The sequence below is a fragment of the Oncorhynchus tshawytscha genome, unplaced genomic scaffold (genome assembly GCF_018296145.1).
Source record: "Oncorhynchus tshawytscha isolate Ot180627B unplaced genomic scaffold, Otsh_v2.0 Un_contig_18165_pilon_pilon, whole genome shotgun sequence".
NCBI lineage: Eukaryota > Metazoa > Chordata > Actinopteri > Salmoniformes > Salmonidae > Oncorhynchus > Oncorhynchus tshawytscha.
The window spans coordinates 21477-40000 of NW_024608794.1; the positions used below are offsets into that span (position 1 = coordinate 21477).

The following is an 18524-nucleotide window of genomic DNA, read 5'->3' on the forward strand; positions in this document are numbered from 1 at the left end:
GGTATAAGCCTGTGGTTTTGTTAATGGTATAATGGTTTTGTTAATGGTATAAGCCTGTGGTTTTGTTAATGGTAAAACCCCGTGGTTTTGTTAATGGTATAACCTGTGGTTTTGTTAATGGTATAACCACGTGGTTTTGTAAATGGTATAAGCCTGTGGTTTTGTTAATGGTAAATAATCAATGTGGTTTTGTTAATGGTATAACCCCGTCAGCCAATCAACCTCTCTCATACCTCCATCCTTTCTTCCTCTGCTCCTAGCTCCATCCAGTAGGAAACCTGGGGACGCTCTCATCATCTCCGACATCAAGAAGGGCAGCGTGGCTCACAGGTAAATACATCAATCAACCTGCTCACAGGTAAATACATCAATCAACCAATCAACCTGCTCACAGGTAAATACACCAATCAACCTGCTCACAGGTAAATACATCAATCAACCTGCTCACAGGTAAATACATCAATCAACCTGCTCACAGGTAAATACATCAATCAACCTGCTCACAGGTAAAAATCAACACCAATCAACCTGCTCACAGGTAAATACATCAATCAACCTGCTCACAGGTAAATACATCAATCAACCTGCTCACAGGTAAATACATCAATCAACCTGCTCACAGGTAAATACATCAATCAGCCAATCAACCTGCTCACAGGTAAATACATCAATCAACCTGCTCACAGGTAAATACATCAATCAACCTGCTCACAGGTAAATACACCAATCAACCTGCTCACAGGTAAATACACATCAATCAACCTGCTCACAGGTAAATACACCAATCAGCCAATCAACCTGCTCACAGGTAAATACACCAATCAGCCAATCAACCTGCTCACAGGTAAATACATCAATCAACCTGCTCACAGGTAAATACATCAATCAGCCAATCAACCTGCTCACAGGTAAATACATCAATCAACCAATCAACCTGCTCACAGGTAAATACATCAATCAACCTGCTCACAGGTAAATACACCAATCAACCTGCTCACAGGTAAATACATCAATCAACCTGCTCACAGGTAAATACACAATCAGCCAATCAACCTGCTCACAGGTAAATACACCAATCAGCCAATCAACCTGCTCACAGGTAAATACACCAATCAGCCAATCAACCTGCTCACAGGTAAATACACCAATCAATCAACCTGCTCACAGGTAAATACACCAATCAAACTGCTCACAGGTAAATACATCAATCAACCTGATCACAGGTAAATACATCAATCAACCAATCAACCTGCTCACAGGTAAATACATCAATCAACCAATCAACCTGATCACAGGTAAATACATCAATCAACCAATCAACCTGCTCACAGGTAAATACATCAATCAACCAATCAACCTGCTCACAGGTAAATACACCAATCAAACTGCTCACAGGTAAATACATCAATCAGCCAATCAACCTGCTCACAGGTAAATACACCAATCAACCTGATCACAGGTAAATACATCAATCAACCTGCTCACAGGTAAATACATCAATCAACCTGCTCACAGGTAAATACATCAATCAACCAATCAACCTGCTCACAGGTAAATACATCAATCAACCTGCTCACAGGTAAATACATCAATCAACCTGCTCACCAATCAATCAACCTGCTCACAGGTAAATACATCAATCAACCAATCAACCTGCTCACAGGTAAATACATCAATCACCAATCAACCTGCTCACAGGTAAATACATCAATCAACCTGCTCACAGGTAAATACATCAATCAACCAATCAACCTGCTCACAGGTAAATACACCAATCAAACTGCTCACAGGTAGATACATCAATGAACCTGCTCACAGGTAAATACATCAATCAGCCAATCAACCTGCTCACAGGTAAATACACCAATCAGCCAATCAACCTGATCACAGGTAAATACACCAATCAAACTGCTCACAGGTAAATACATCAATCAACCTGCTCACAGGTAAATACATCAATCAACCAATCAACCTGCTCACAGGTAAATACACCAATCAGCCAATCAACCTGCTCACAGGTAAATACATCAATCAACCTGCTCACAGGTAAATACACCAATCAGCCAATCAACCTGCTCACAGGTAAATACACCAATCAGCCAATCAACCTGATCACAGGTAAATACATCAATCAACCTGCTCACAGGTAAATACACCAATCAACCAATCAACCTGCTCACAGGTAAATACACCAATCAGCCAATCAACCTGATCACAGGTAAATACACCAATCAGCCAATCAACCTGATCACAGGTAAATACACCAATCAACCTGATCACAGGTAAATACACCAATCAGCCAATCAACCTGATCACAGGTAAATACACCAATCAACCTGCTCACAGGTAAATACATCAATCAAGCTGCTCACAGGTAAATACATCAATCAACCAATCAACCTGCTCACAGGTACAGTAAATACACCAATCAACCTGATCACAGGTAAATACACCAATCAACCTGATCACAGGTAAATACACCAATCAACCTGATCACAGGTACAGTGCCTTGCGAAAGTATGGTCAGTGGCCAGGCTCCGTGTTCCGATGTTCAGTGGCCAGGCTCCGTGTTCCGATGTTCAGTGGCCAGGCTCCGTGTTCCGATGTTCAGTGGCCAGGCTCCGTGTTCAGTGGCCAGGCTCCGTGTTCCGTGTTCAGTGGCCAGGCTCCGTGTTCAGTGGCCAGGCTCCCTGCTCCGTGTTCCGTGTTCAGTGGCCAGGCTCCGTGTTCCGTGTTCAGTGGCCAGGCTCCGTGTTCTGTGTTCAGTGGCCAGGCTGCGTGTTCCGATGTTCAGTGGCCAGGCTCCGTGTTCCGATGTTCAGTTGTCAGGTTCCGATGTTCAGTTGTCAGGCTCTGTGTTCCGATGTTCAGTTGTCAGGCTCTGTGTTCCGATGTTCAGTTGTCAGGCTCCGTGTTCAGTGGTCAGGCTCTGTGTTCCGATGTTCAGTGGCCAGGCTCCGTGTTCCGATGTTCAGTGGCCAGGCTCTGTGTTCCGATGTTCAATGGCCAGGCTCCGTGTTCCGATGTTCAGTGGCCAGGCTCCGTGTTCCGATGTTCAGTGGCCAGGCTCCGTGTTCCGATGGTCAGTGGCCAGGCTCCGTGTTCCGATGGTCAGTGGCCAGGCTCCGTGTTCCGATGTTCAGTGGCCAGGCTCCGTGTTCCGATGGTCAGTGGCCAGGCTCCGTGTTCCGATGGTCAGTGGCCAGGCTCCCTGCTCTGTGGTTCACGACCCCCAGGGGGCCATTACCCCACATAATAAAAAACACCATGAGACGTCACACACACCGTTAGGACACACGTATAAACTGTGATTGAACCTCTCAACTGAAGTGGGCCAGCTTGACGAGTCGCTAGCTAACAAACGGATGTTGTCATCTCGTTGTGGGAGGCAGCGGACAAGGTTCTTCAATTAAATCCCAGTAGCAGTAGCTACAAGTTGTGTGTAGCACACAAATACACATACACACACACAGACACACACACAGACACACACACACACACACACACATACACCCACACACACACAGACACACACACATACACACACACACACACGCACACACACACAAATACACACACAAACACACACACACACACACACACACACACACACACACATACAAATACACAAACACACACACAAATACACACACATACACACACACACACACACACAAATACACACACACACACACAAATACACACACACACACACACACAACCTACAGACAGAGATGTAGTTTTAAACCCCTCCTTCTGCAGTAACTGGGCTGGGTGTTTTCTGTGTTTACATCCAGACCCGTTACCAAGGCGACGCTGCATTCTGTTTACCACCAGGGCTCTAACTAATTAACCCACATTCTGTCTCTGCCCTCGTTTTGCCAGGCCTTACGCAACCAACACATATGTTTACCTTGGCTGCGGCCCAATTGGCACCTATTCCCTATGGGCCCTGGTCAAAACTAGTACACTATATAGAGAATAGGGTTCCATTTGGGAAACAGATCTGGTAATTATGCTGAGAGGAAGATGAGAGGAATTGGGTTATGCACTAATCAGTGATTATGATTCTCTCCCCAAAGCACCCTGTCCTGTTATATCTAGGTATTAGTTACCCCTGTCAAGGAGACAGAGCTATCTAGGTATTAGTTACCCCTGTCAAGGAGACAGAGCTATCTAGGTATTAGTTACCCCTGTCAAGGAGACAGAGCTATCTAGGTATTAGTTACCCTGTCAAGGAGACAGAGCTATCTAGGTATTAGTTACCCCTGTCAAGGAGACAGAGCTATCTAGGTATTAGTTACCCCTGTCAAGGAGACTGAGAGAGGCACACAGTCCTGTTCTATCTAGGTATGAGTTACTCCTGTCAAGAGAGAGAGGGAAAGGCATCCTGTCCTGTTATATCTAGGTATTAGTTACCCCTGTCAAGGAGCCAGAGCTATCTAGGTATTAGTTACCCCTGTCAAGGAGACAGGCTATCTAGGTATTAGTTACCCCTGTCAAGGAGACTGAGGAGAGGAGTCCTGTTATATCTAGGTATTAGTTACCCCTGTCAAGGAGACAGAGCTATCTAGGTATTAGTTACCCCTGTCAAGGAGACAGAGCTATCTAGGTATTAGTTACCCCTGTCAAGGAGACACAGCTATCTAGGTATTAGTTACCCCTGTCAAGGAGACACAGCTATCTAGGTATTAGTTACCCTGTCAAGGAGACAGAGCTATCTAGGTATTAGTTACCCTGTCAAGGAGACAGAGGAGACACCAGCTATCTAGGTATTAGTTACCCCTGTCAAGGAGACAGAGCTATCTAGGTATTAGTTACCCCTGTCAATGAGACAGAGGAGAGGCACCCAGTCCTGTTATATCTAGGTATTAGTTACCCCTGTCAAGGAGACACAGCTATCTAGGTATTAGTTACCCCTGTCAAGGAGACAGAGGAGAGGCACCTAGTCCTGTTATATCTAGGTATTAGTTACCCCTGTCAAGGAGACAGAGAGAGGCACCCAGTCCTGTTCTATCTAGGTATTAGTTACCCCTGTCAAGGAGACAGAGCTATCTAGGATTAGGCATCCTGTCCAGAGCTATCTAGGTATTAGTTACCCCTGTCAAGGAGACAGAGGGAAAGGCATCCTGTCCTGTTATATCTAGGTATTAGTTACCCCTGTCAAGGAGACTGAGGGAAAGGCATCCTGTCCTGTTATATCTAGGTATTAGTTACCCCTGTCAAGGAGACTGAGGGAAAGGCATCCTGTCCTGTTATATCTAGGTATTAGTTACCCCTGTCAAGGAGCCTGAGGGAAAGGCATCCTGTCCTGTTATATCTAGGTATTAGTTACCCCTGTCAAGGAGACAGAGGAGAGGCACCCAGTCCTGTTCTATCTAGGTATTAGTTACCCCTGTCAAGGAGACAGAGGGAAAGGCACTGGGGATTTATGATGTGATTCTAGTTTATATTCTGCTGCTCTATTAGAGGAGGTACGTTAATAAAACCTTTTCCTATGCTCTTGTACTAGGGTATTTACCGTAACGATGACCTGGCTTTCAGGTAAATTGGGCAGGTGTTGTCCCTTATACCTTTTAGGATTTAGTCATTTTGGACATTAGTAAAAAAATAAATTAAAAAAAAACAGAGATTATTGGTCATTTGAATAATGAGTTTCTTTCTCTGGATTACATTGTAATATAAAATGTTGTTCCAGAATGAGGAATGAGGACAACTGAACAGTATTCTGTATTCTGCCTCTGTGTTGTCATGGTGAAGGGAGGGATGGGAGCAAACTGATGACTGCCTGGGCTGCATTCCAAATGGCACCCTATTCCCTGTGTAGTGCACTATGTTTGATCAAAACCCTATATTTCCTGTTAACAAGTCTCTGATATGTTTGATCAAAACCCTATATTCCCTGTTAACAAGTCTCTGATATGTTTGATCAAGACCCTATGTTCTATGTTAACAAGTCTCTGATATGTTTGATCTCATTTCAACAAGCTCTGATATGTTTGATCAGGGCCTATATTCCTGTTACCAGGTCTCTGATAGTCTGATTTCAGCATTCCCTTGTCTCTGTCAAGGGCCTCCTGTTAACAAGTCTCTGTGAGTCTCATTTCAGCAGCTTGTCTCTGTCAGGGCCTCCTGTTACCAGGTCTCTGTGAGTCTCATTTCAGCAGCTTGTCTCTGTCAGGGCCTCCTGTTACCAGGTCTCTGTGAGTCTCATTTCAGCAGCTTGTCTCTGTCAGGGCCTCCTGTTAACAGGTCTCTGTGAGTCTCATTTCAGCAGCTTGTCTCTGTCAGGGCCTCCTGTTAACAGGTCTCTGTGAGTCTCATTTCAGCAGCTTGTCTCTGTCAGGGCCTCCTGTTACCAGGTCTCTGTGAGTCTCATTTCAGCAGCTTGTCTCTGTCAGGGCCTCCTGTTACCAGGTCTCTGTGAGTCTCATTTCAGCAGCTTGTCTCTGTCAGGGCCTCCTGTTACCAGGTCTCTGTGAGTCTCATTTCAGCAGCTTGTCTCTGTCAGGGCCTCCTGTTACCAGGCCTCTGTGAGTCTCATTTCAGCAGCTTGTCTCTGTCAGGGCCTCCTGTTACCAGGTCTCTGTGAGTCTCATTTCAGCAGCTTGTCTCTGTCAGGGCCTCCTGTTACCAGGTCTCTGTGAGTCTCATTTCAGCAGCTTGTCTCTGTCAGGGCCTCCTGTTAACAGGTCTCTTTGAGTCTCATTTCAGCAGCTTGTCTCTGTCAGGGCCTCCTGTTACCAGGTCTCTGTGAGTCTCATTTCAGCAGCTTGTCTCTGTCAGGGCCTCCTGTTACCAGGTCTCTGTGAGTCTCATTTCAGCACCTTGTCTCTGTCAGGGCCTCCTGTTAACAGGTCTCTGTGAGTCTCATTTCAGCAGCTTGTCTCTGTCAGGGCCTCCTGTTACCAGGTCTCTGTGAGTCTCATTTCAGCAGCTTGTCTTTGTCAGGGCCTCCTGTTACCAGGTCTCTGTGAGTCTCATTTCAGCAGCTTGTCTCTGTCAGGGCCTCCTGTTAACAGGTCTCTGTGAGTCTCATTTCAGCAGCTTGTCTCTGTCAGGGCCTCCTGTTACCAGGTCTCTGTGAGTCTCATTTCAGCAGCTTGTCTCTGTCAGGGCCTCCTGTTAACAGGTCTCTGTGAGTCTCATTTCAGCAGCTTGTCTCTGTCAGGGCCTCCTGTTACCATAACTCTGTTTGAGTCTCTGACAGAGTTAAACATGCATTACATCTGTGTATCTGTCTATGGTGGTGGTGGGGGGGGGATTCTGTCTGTGTGTTGGTGAGAACTATGACTGTGTACAGTATGTGGACGCATGATGAGTAATGAATGTTTCTAGACCAGATCAATTCAGATCAGTGTTTGTTGTGAAAGATCAGCATGTGAGCAACACTGAACTGGTGTTGTAACCAGTCTTATCAACTGACCACATTTACACATAGTACACACTGTAGAATATAGGACTGAAGACAGTCCTGGTCACCTCTAAACCCTGGTCTGTGTGTTCCTCTCCCTGGGACTCTGGAGCTGGGGGACAAGCTGCTGGTCACCTCTAAACCCTGGTCTGTGTGTTCCTCTCCCCAGGACTGGGACTCTGGAGCTGGGGGACAAGCTGCTGGTCACCTCTAAACCCTGGTCTGTGTGTTCCTCTCCCCAGGACTGGGACTCTGGAGCTGGGGGACAAGCTGCTGGTCGCCTCTAAACCCTGGTCTGTGTGTTCCTCTCCCCAGGACCGGGACTCTGGAGCTGTGGGACAAGCTGCTGGTCACCTCTAAACCCTGGTCTGTGTGTTCCTCTCCCCAGGACTGGGACTCTGGAGCTGGGGGACAAGCTGCTGGTCACCTCTAAACCCTGGTCTGTGTGTTCCTCTCCCCAGGACTGGGACTCTGGAGCTGGGGGACAAGTTGCTGGTCACCTAAACCCTGGTCTGTGTGTTCCTCTCTCCAGGACTGGGACTCTGGAGCTGGGGGACAAGCTGCTGGTCACCTCTAAACCCTGGTCTGTGTGTTCCTCTCCCCAGGACTGGGACTCTGGAGCTGGGGGACAAGCTGCTGGTCACCTCTAAACCCTGGTCTGTGTGTTCCTCTCCCCAGGACTGGGACTCTGGAGCTGGGGGACAAGCTGCTGGTCACCTCTAAACCCTGGTCTGTGTGTTCCTCTCCCCAGGACTGGGACTCTGGAGCTGGGGGACAAGCTGCTGGTCACCTCTAAACCCTGGTCTGTGTGTTCCTCTCCCCAGGACTGGGACTCTGGAGCTGGGGGACAAGCTGCTGGTCACCTCTAAACCCTGGTCTGTGTGTTCCTCTCCCCAGGACTGGGACTCTGGAGCTGTGGGACAAGCTGCTGGTCACCTCTAAACCCTGGTCTGTGTGTTCCTCTCCCCAGGACTGGGACTCTGGAGCTGGGGGACAAGCTGCTGGTCACCTCTAAACCCTGGTCTGTGTGTTCCTCTCCCCAGGACTGGGACTCTGGAGCTGGGGGACAAGCTGCTGGTCACCTCTAAACCCTGGTCTGTGTGTTCCTCTCCCCAGGACTGGGACTCTGGAGCTGGGGGACAAGCTGCTGGTCACCTCTAAACCCTGGTCTGTGTGTTCCTCTCCCCAGGACTGGGACTCTGGAGCTGGGGGACAAGCTGCTGGTCACCTCTAAACCCTGGTCTGTGTGTTCCTCTCCCCAGGACTGGGACTCTGGAGCTGGGGGACAAGCTGCTGGTCACCTCTAAACCCTGGTCTGTGTGTTCCTCTCCCCAGGACTGGGACTCTGGAGCTGGAGGACAAGCTGCTGGTCACCTCTAAACCCTGGTCTGTGTGTTCCTCTCCCCAGGACTGGGACTCTGGAGCTGGGGGACAAGCTGCTGGTCACCTCTAAACCCTGGTCTGTGTGTTCCTCTCCCCAGGACTGGGACTCTGGAGCTGGGGGACAAGCTGCTGGTCACCTCTAAACCCTGGTCTGTGTGTTCCTCTCCCCAGGACTGGGACTCTGGAGCTGGGGGACAAGCTGCTGGTCACCTCTAAACCCTGGTCTGTGTGTTCCTCTCCCCAGGACTGGGACTCTGGAGCTGGGGGACAAGCTGCTGGTCACCTCTAAACCCTGGTCTGTGTGTTCCTCTCCCCAGGACTGGGACTCTGGAGCTGGGGGACAAGCTGCTGGTCACCTCTAAACCCTGGTCTGTGTGTTCCTCTCCCCAGGACTGGGACTCTGGAGCTGGGGGACAAGCTGCTGGTCACCTCTAAACCCTGGTCTGTGTATTCCTCTCCCCAGGACTGGGACTCTGGAGCTGGGGGACAAGCTGCTGGCCATCGATAACATCCGGCTGGACAACTGCTCCATGGAAGACGCTGTTCAGATTCTCCAGCAGTGTGAAGAACTGGTCAAGCTCAAGATCCGCAAGGACGAGGACAACTCAGGTAGTGCGTACACACTGGACACACACACACACACACACTGGACACACACACACACACACTGGACACACACACACACACACACTGTTAGTCAAAACCACTGACCCAACCTCTCTGTTAGTCAAAACCACTGTACCAACCTCTCTGTTAGTCAAAACCACTGTACCAACCTCTCTGCTAGTCAAAACCACTGAACCAACCTCTCTGTTAGTCAAAACCACTGTACCAACCTCTCTGTTAGTCAAAACCACTGTACCAACCTCTCTGTTAGTCAAAACCACTGTACCAACCTCTCTGTTAGTCAAAACCACTGACCCAACCTCTCTGCTAGTCAAAACCACTGAACCAACCTCTCTGTTAGTCAAAACCACTGAACCAACCTCTCTGTTAGTCAAAACCACTGACCCAACCTCTCTGTTAGTCAAAACCACTGAACCAACCTCTCTGTTAGTGAAAACCACTGTACCAACCTCTCTGTTAGTCAAAACCACTGACCCAACCTCTCTGTTAGTCAAAACCACTGTACCAACCTCTCTGTTAGTCAAAACCACTGACCCAACCTCTGTGTTAGTAAAAACCCCTGACCCAACCTCTCTGTTAGTCAAAACCACTGTACCAACCTCTCTGTTAGTCAAAACCCCTGACCCAACCTCTCTGTTAGTCAAAACCACTGTACCAACCTCTCTGTTAGTCAAAACCACTGAACCAACCTCTCTGCTAGTCAAAACCACTGAACCAACCTCTCTGTTAGTCAAAACCACTGTACCAACCTCGCTAGTAGTCAAAACCACTGTACCAACCTCTCTGTTAGTCAAAACCACTGAACCAACCTCTCTGTTAGTCAAAACCACTGTACCAACCTCTCTGTTAGTCAAAACCACTGTCCCAACCTCTCTGTTAGTCAAAACCACTGTCCTTGTTAGATATAATTCACCTGACCAGGCCGGTCATACCTAAAACAAAGTGTGTGAGTTAACACTCACTCCAACCCATCTCTACAGCCCTAGGATATCATCAGCAATACACATTAACACAGTCCCACATAACTGAAACAGTCCTAAACCCAGCCCCACCACCACACTGTTTCCTGAAATAACTGGACTTCCTGTGTAAACCCAGCCCACTGGAGATAACGCAGTCCTGCCCACCACACTGTTTCCTGAAATAACTGGACTTCCTGTGTAAACCCAGCCCACTGGAGATAACACAGTCCTGCCCACCACTCCGTTTCCTGAAAGAGTATTCTCAGTTCCCCTTAACCTATCGCAATGCAGCAGGAGACCCCATCACGGCCAATCATCACAGAGCTACTACTCTGTAGGCATATTAGGCTTAGATTAGTTTAATTGGAACAAATGAGACGCTTTGTTTGTTCAATCAGACCATTTAACAACCAACGCGTCCCCACGGTGACGTGATGAACCAATCGGCTCACAGAGGGGGGGGGGGTAATCAACCTGACATCAGACATCCATGTTTACTGATTCATCTGTTTCCATGTCTCTCAAATGGCCCCCTATTCCCTTTAGAGGGGCCCTATAGGCCCTGGTCAAAAGTAGTGCACTAGAAAGGGGAAAAGGGGGGGGGATTTGGGATGCGCCCTATGCGTCTAGTGTCTGTTTGGTTCCGTTGGTTATTTGTTTGAACGAGGAACTAAATATTTCTAATTGAAGTTGTAATGAAACAGAGATAATCAGGTTCCAGGACTCAGTTCACTGTTATTACTAATGTAGTCAGAGTGTTTAAACACACACACACACACACACACACACACACACACACACACACACACACACACACACACACACACACACACACACACACACACACACACACACACACACACACACACACACACATCCTCAAAGAGCTTCCCATATTAATGTGTTGCAGGCAGAGTGTATCTGTCACTTTAGCTACGCGTCTCCTCCTGGCTCCTCCCACCACCCATAGTCACTGGGAGGAGAGTTAAGGGTTTCTCCTCCTGGCTCCTCCCACCACCCATAGTCACTGGGAGGAGAGTTAAGGGTTTCTCCTCCTGGCTCCTCCCACCACCCATAGTCACTGGGAGGAGAGTTAAGGGTTTCTCCTCCTGGCTCCTCCCACCACCCATAGTCACTGGGAGGAGAGTTAAGGGTTTCTCCTCCTGGCTCCTCCCACCACCCATAGTCACTGGGAGGAGAGTTAAGGGTTTCTCCTCCTGGCTCCTCCCACCACCCATAGTCACTGGGAGGAGAGTTAAGGGTTTCTCCTCCTGGCTCCTCCCACCACCCATAGTCACTGGGAGGAGAGTTAAGGGTTTCTCCTCCTGGCTCCTCCCCCACCCATAGTCACTGGGAGGAGAGTTAAGGGTTTCTCCTCCTGGCTCCTCCCACCACCCATAGTCACTGGGAGGAGAGTTAAGGGTTTCTCCTCCTGGCTCCTCCCACCACCCATAGTCACTGGGAGGAGAGTTAAGGGTTTCTCCTCCTGGCTCCTCCCACCACCCATAGTCACTGGGAGGAGAGTTAAGGGTTTCTCCTCCTGGCTCCTCCTACCACCCATAGTCACTGGGAGGAGAGTTAAGGGTTTCTCCTCCTGGCTCCTCCCACCACCCATAGTCACTGGGAGGAGAGTTAAGGGAGATTTGATTAAAGGAGATTTGATTTGATTTGATTTGATTTGATTTGAGAGTTAAGGGTTTCTCCTCCTGGCTCCTCCTACCACCCATAGTCACTGGGAGGAGAGTTAAGGGGTTCTCCTCTGGCTCCTCCACCACCCATAGTCACTGGGAGGAGAGTTAAGGGTTTCTCCTCCTGGCTCCTCCCTACCACCCATAGTCACTGGGAGGAGAGTTAAGGGTTTCTCCTCCTGGCTCCTCCCACCACCCATAGTCACTGGGAGGAGAGTTAAGGGTTTCTCCTCCTGGCTCCTCCCACCACCCATAGTCACTGGGAGGAGAGTTAAGGGTTTCTCCTCCTGGCTCCTCCCACCACCCAGGCTGGCTCCTCCCACCACCCATAGTCACTGGGAGGAGAGTTAAGGGTTTCTCCTCCTGGCTCCTCCCACCACCCATAGTCACTGGGAGGAGAGTTAAGGGGTTCTCCTCTGGCTCCTCCCACCACCCATAGTCACTGGGAGGAGAGTTAAGGGTTTCTCCTCCTGGCTCCTCCTACCACCCATAGTCATTGGGAGGAGAGTTAAGGGGTTCTCCTCTGGCTCCTCCTACCACCCATAGTCACTGGGAGGAGAGTTAAGGGTTTCTCCTCCTGGCTCCTCCCACCACCCATAGTCACTGGGAGGAGAGTTAAGGGTTTCTCCTCCTGGCTCCTCCTACCACCCATAGTCACTGGGAGGAGAGTTAAGGGTTTCTCCTCCTGGCTCCTCCTACCACCCCAAGTCAGGGATTGAGAGTTAAGGGTTTCTCCTCCTGGCTCCTCCCATTAGTCACTCTGGCTCCTCCCACCACCCATAGTCACTGGGAGGAGAGTTAAGGGTTTCTCCTCCTGGCTCCTCCTACCACCCATAGTCACTGGGAGGAGAGTTAAGGGGTTCTCCTCTGGCTCCTCCCACCACCCATAGTCACTGGGAGGAGAGTTAAGGGTTTCTCCTCCTGGCTCCTCCTACCACCCATAGTCACTGGGAGGAGAGTTAAGGGGTTCTCCTCTGGCTCCTCCCACCACCCATAGTCACTGGGAGGAGAGTTAAGGGTTCTCCTCTGGCTCCTCCTACCACCCATAGTCACTGGGAGGAGAGTTAGGGTTCTCCTCTGGCTCCTCCCACCACCCATAGTCACTGGGAGGAGAGTTAAGGGTTTCTCCTCCTGGCTCCTCCTGGCTCCTCCCACCACCCATAGTCACTGGGAGGAGAGTTAAGGGTTTCTCCTCCTGGCTCCTCCCACCACCCATAGTCACTGGGAGGAGAGTTAAGGGGTTCTCCTCTGGCTCCCCTATTCCAGGCTTGCCCGGTGTAGGCCGTCATTGTAAAACAGGATTTATTCTTAAACTGACTTGCCTAGAGAAATACATGTTAAATAAAAAAATAAAAATGAAATCCTACTAAATGATAATGAATAAGAGATCAGATCCTGGTTCAGCACTCGTACTCTGGGATGCTTTGAGGTAACAGGCCGGGTCAGCTTTCAACAGAGGAAACATCTTCATGTGTTATATTAACCAATATTCAACTCTCCAAGTAGCACTGAAAAACACGAAGTAGTTAAACCAAGTAGGGATTGTAGATTCGTGCTACTTTATTCAGACACTCAGCCGGTTCTTCTTCCTCAAAGAGTCTCCAGCTCTCAGCAGCTGCTCTGATCTGATCTGTATGTATGAGGAAACTGTAGCGTAGACCCTCTGATCTGATCTGTATGTATGAGGAAACTGTAGCGTAGACCCTCTGATCTGATCTGTATGTATGAGGAAACTGTAGCGTAGACCCTCTGATCTGATCTGTATGTATGAGGAAACTGTAGCGTAGACCCTCTGATCTGATCTGTATGTATGAGGAAACTGTAGCGTAGACCCTCTGATCTGATCTGTATGTATGATCTGTATGAAAACTGTAGCGTAGACCCTCTGATCTGATCTGTATGTATGAGGAAACTGTAGCGTAGACCCTCTGATCTGATCTGTATGTATGAGGAAACTGTAGCGTAGACCCTCTGATCTGTATGTATGAGGAAACTGTAGCGTAGACCCTCTGATCTGATCTGTATGTATGAGGAAACTGTAGCGTAGACCCTCTGATCTGATCTGTATGTATGAGGAAACTGTAGCGTAGACCCTCTGATCTGTATGTATGAGGAAACTGTAGCGTAGACCCTCTGATCTGATCTGTATGTATGAGGAAACTGTAGCGTAGACCCTCTGATCTGATCTGTATGTGTGAGGAAACTGAAACCCTCTGAGTTTCAAATGAGCAGGGCTTCTTTTTTAGCGCTCCTGGTCTGATGGAGAGGAACTCACAGCTGGGCTACAGTCCGTCTAAAGTGGGATGCCCTCTCAACACGGAGAGAGTTCTCCACTCCCTCTCTCTCTCAGTCCTCTCTCTCTAGGTCCTCTCTATCTCAGCCCTCTCTCTCTCTAGGTCCTCTCTATCTCAGTCCTCTCTCTCTCTAGGTCCTCTCTATCTCAGTCCTCTCTCTATCTCAGTCCTCTCTCTCTCTAGGGCCTCTCTATCTCAGTCCTCTCTCTCTCTAGGTCCTCTCTATCTCAGTCCTCTCTCTCTAGGTCCTCTCTATCTCAGTCCTCTCTCTCTCTAGGTCCTCTCTATCTCAGTCCTCTCTCTCTAGGTCCTCTCTATCTCAGTCCTCTCTCTCTAGGTCCTCTCTCTCTCTCTAGGGCCTCTCTCTCTCTCTAGGTTCTCTCTCTAGGTCATTCCTCTCTCTCTAGGTTCTCTCTCTAGGTCATTCCTCTCTCTCTAGGTCCTCTCTCTCTCTCTAGGTTCTCTCTCTAGGTCCTCTCTCTCTTTCTAGGTCCTCTCTCTTTCTAGGTCCTCTCTCTTTCTAGGTCCTCTCTCTTTCTAGGTCCTCTCTCTCTCTCTAGGTCCTTCCTCTCTCTCTCTAGGTCCTCTCTCTAGGTCCTCTCTCTAGGTCCTCCTCTCTCTAGGTCTCTCTCTAGGTCCTCTCTCTTTCTAGGTCTAGGTCCTCTCTCTAGGTCCTCTCTCTTTCTAGGTCCTCTCTTTCTAGGTCCTCTCTCTAGGTCCTCTCTCTAGGTCCTCTCTCTTTCTAGGTCCTCTCTCTAGGTCTCTCTCTAGGTCCTCTCTCTTTCTAGGTTCTCTCTCTAGGTCCTCTCTCTCTTTCTAGGTCCTCTCTCTTTCTAGGTCCTCTCTCTTTCTAGGTCCTCTCTCTTTCTAGGTCCTCTCTCTCTCTCTAGGTCCTTCCTCTCGCTCTCTAGGTCCTCTCTCTCTCTTTTGGTCCTCTCACTCTCTCTAGGTCCTCCCTGTCCTAGCTCTACACTGTTATCTAGCTTGGAGCTGTTATCTAGCCCTACACTGTTATCTAGCCCTACACTGTTATCTAGCTCCATGCTGTTATCTAGCCCTACACTGTTATCTAGCTCTACCCTGTTATCTAGCTCCATGCTGTCGTACAGTGAGCTCCATAAGGATCATTGTTGTTGCTCTGGCTCTGTTCTCCAGCACTATACTGTTATCTAGCTCCACTCTGTTATCTAGCTCTACACTGTTATCTAACTCTACACTGTTATCTAGCCCTACACTGTTCTCCAGCTCTACACTGTTATCTAGCCCTACACTGTTCTCCAGCTCTACACTGTTATCTAGCTCTACCCTGTTATCTAGCTCCATGCTGTCGTACAGTGAGCTCCATAAGGATCATTGTTGTTGTTCTGGCTCTGTTCTCCAGCCCTTTATATTTGTAATGATACAGTGACTATGAGGTTGAATGAGTTTCTCACTCATCATTATTTCGAGATTCATTCAAGACTGTCCGTAACCATGGTAACATCCACATGAATTTAGAAGTGTTTTTTAAACATATTCTATTCTTATTTACAATTAAAGTGACGCCAAAATGACACAATGCATTATTTACCATTCATTTATATCGGGCACAAAATAATCTGAAACACATCCAAAACAAACTGGAAATGCATCCAACTAATTTGAGGCACAAGCTTGATGTTGTCATTGCTATGGATACGGGAGTAAATACTTCACTTTTTACTACTTCCTTTAATAGTGAACTTGTCCCAATACGTTTGGTCCCTTAAAATGGGGGGATTATGTACAAAAAATGCTGTAATTTCTAAACGGTCCTAACCCTATATGGTCTATGGTCTTAACCCTGGTCCTAACCCTGGTCCTAACCCTGAACCTGACCCTGCTCCTAACCCTGAACCTGACCCTGGTCCTAACCCTGGTCTTAACCCTGACCCTATCCCTGGTCCTAACCATGAACCTGACCCTGGTCCTAACCCTGGTCTTAACTCGGGTCCTAACCCTGGTCCTAACCCTGAACCTGACCCTGGTCCTAACCATGAACCTGACCCTGGTCCTAACCCTGGTCTTCACCCTGGTCTTAACCCTGGTCTTAACCCTGGCGCTAACCCTGGTCCTAACCCTGGTCTTAACCCTGGTCCTAACCCTGATCTTAACCCTGGCCCTAACCCTGGTCTTAACCCTGGCCCTAACCCTGGTCTTAAACCTGGTCCTAACCCTGGTCTTCACCCTGGTCTTCACCCTGGTCTTAACCCTGGTATTAACCCTGGTCCTAACCCTGAACCTGACCCTGGTCTTAACCCTGGTTCTAACCCTGGTCCTAACCCTGGTCCTGACCCTGACCCTGGTCCTAACCCTGGTCTTAACCCTGGTCCTAACCCTGGTCTTAACCCTGGTCTTAACCCTGGTCCTAACCCTGGTCCTAACCCTGAACCTGACCCTGGTCCTAACCCTGGTCCTAACCCTGAAAATGACCCTGGTCCTAACCCTGGTCTTAACCCTGGTCTTAACCCTGGACCTAACCCTGGTCCTAACCCTGAACCTGACCCTGGTCCTAACCCTGGCCCTAACCCTGGTCCTAACCCTGGTATTAACCCTGGTCCTAACCCTGGTCTTAACCCTGGTCCTAACCCTGGTCTTAACCCTGGTCCTAACCCTGAACCTGACCCTGGTCCTAACCCTGGTCCTAACCCTGGTCCTAACCCTGACCAGTGCTTGTCCCAGCATGGGGACAGAGTTGTAAAGCCAAGGGACGGAGGTAGACACTGTGCTGTCCTGTGTTCCAGACGAACAGGAGCTGTCTGGATCCATCATCTACACGGTGGAGCTGAAGAGATATGGAGGCCCGCTGGGGATCACCATCTCAGGCACAGAGGAGCCCTTTGACCCCATCGTCATCTCCAGCCTCACCAAGGGAGGACTGGCAGAGAGGTGAGAGAGCTAGGGGGTGTGGGTAGCTGGTAGAGACAAGGGACATGGGGTGTGGGTAGCTAGCAGAGACAGGGGACAGGGGGTGTGGGTAGCTGGCAGAGACAGGGGACATGGGGTGTGGGTAGCTGGCAGAGACAGGGGAATGGGGTGTGGGTAGCTGGCAGAGACAGGGGACATGGGGTGTGGGTAGCTGGTAGAGACAGGGGACATGGGGTGTGGGTAGCTGGCAGAGACAGGGGACATGGGGTGTGGGTAGCTGGTAGAGACAGGGGAATGGGGTGTGGCTAGCTGGCAGAGACAGGGGACATGGGGTGTGGGTAGCTGGTAGAGACAGGGGACATGGGGTGTGGGTAGCTGGTAGAGACAGGGGACATGGGGTGTGGGTAGCTAGAGACAGAGGACATGGGGTGTGGGTAGCTGGCAGGGACAGGGGTGTGGGTAGCTGGTAGAGACAGGGGACAGGGCAATGGGGTGTGGGTAGCTGGTAGAGACAGGGGACATGGGGTGTGGGTAGCTGGCAGAGACAGGGGAATGGGGTGTGGGTAGCTGGTAGAGACAGGGGACATGGGGTGTGGGTAGCTGGTAGAGACAGGGGACAGGATGGAAGATGACAGACAGGGAACAGGATCTGTCTCCCCCTCTCCCTCCCTCTCTCTCTCCCTCTCCCCCCCCTCCCTCCCTCCCTCCCTCTGTCTCTCTCTCTCCCTCTCTCAATTCAATTCAAGGGCTTTATTAGCATGGGAAACATGTGTTAACATTGCCAAAGCAAGTGAGGTAGACAACATACAAAGTGAATATATCCCTCCCTCCCTCCCTCCCTCCCTCCTCTCCTCCCTCCCTCCCTCCCTCCCTCCCTCCCTCCCTCCCTCCCTCCCTCCCTCCCTCCCTCTCTCCCTCTCTCAATTCAAGGGCTTTATTGGCATGGGAAACGTGTTAACATTGCCAAAGCAAGTGAGGTAGACAACATACAAAGTGAATATATCTCTCTCTCTCTCTCTCTCCCCCTCCCTCCCTCCCTCCCCCCTCCCTCCCTCCCTCCCTCCCTCGGTGGTGCTGGGTAGAACTGACTGACACCCTGGGGAGGTTTGGATAGCTCAGGCAGACGCCAGACCAGCTGGTCTGAGGACAGAAAATGTGTTTGGCTCAGTAGGATAAAGAGTTGAGGTTTCTGGGGGGGCGTTAATCTGACAGATTATTTTGTTGACACTCTCTTTGCACACAGACCGAAGGCCTCTTCTCCTGGGTCATG

The 18524-nt window shown here is 49.5% G+C and overlaps 1 protein-coding gene across 1 annotated transcript in view; it reads left to right on the plus strand.

The window, feature by feature from the left end:
* Window positions 1–213: 213 nt before the first annotated feature.
* Window positions 214–18524, plus strand: part of LOC112242131 (glutamate receptor-interacting protein 1) — a gene marked incomplete at its 5' end in the record, with an annotated part of 42517 nt that continues 24206 nt past the window's right edge. The window contains 3 exons of the mRNA XM_042313679.1: window positions 214–330; window positions 9261–9406; window positions 17131–17275. Of these exons, the coding sequence (XP_042169613.1) occupies window positions 214–330; window positions 9261–9406; window positions 17131–17275 (408 nt within the window). The remainder of the gene's footprint in view (window positions 331–9260; window positions 9407–17130; window positions 17276–18524) is intronic.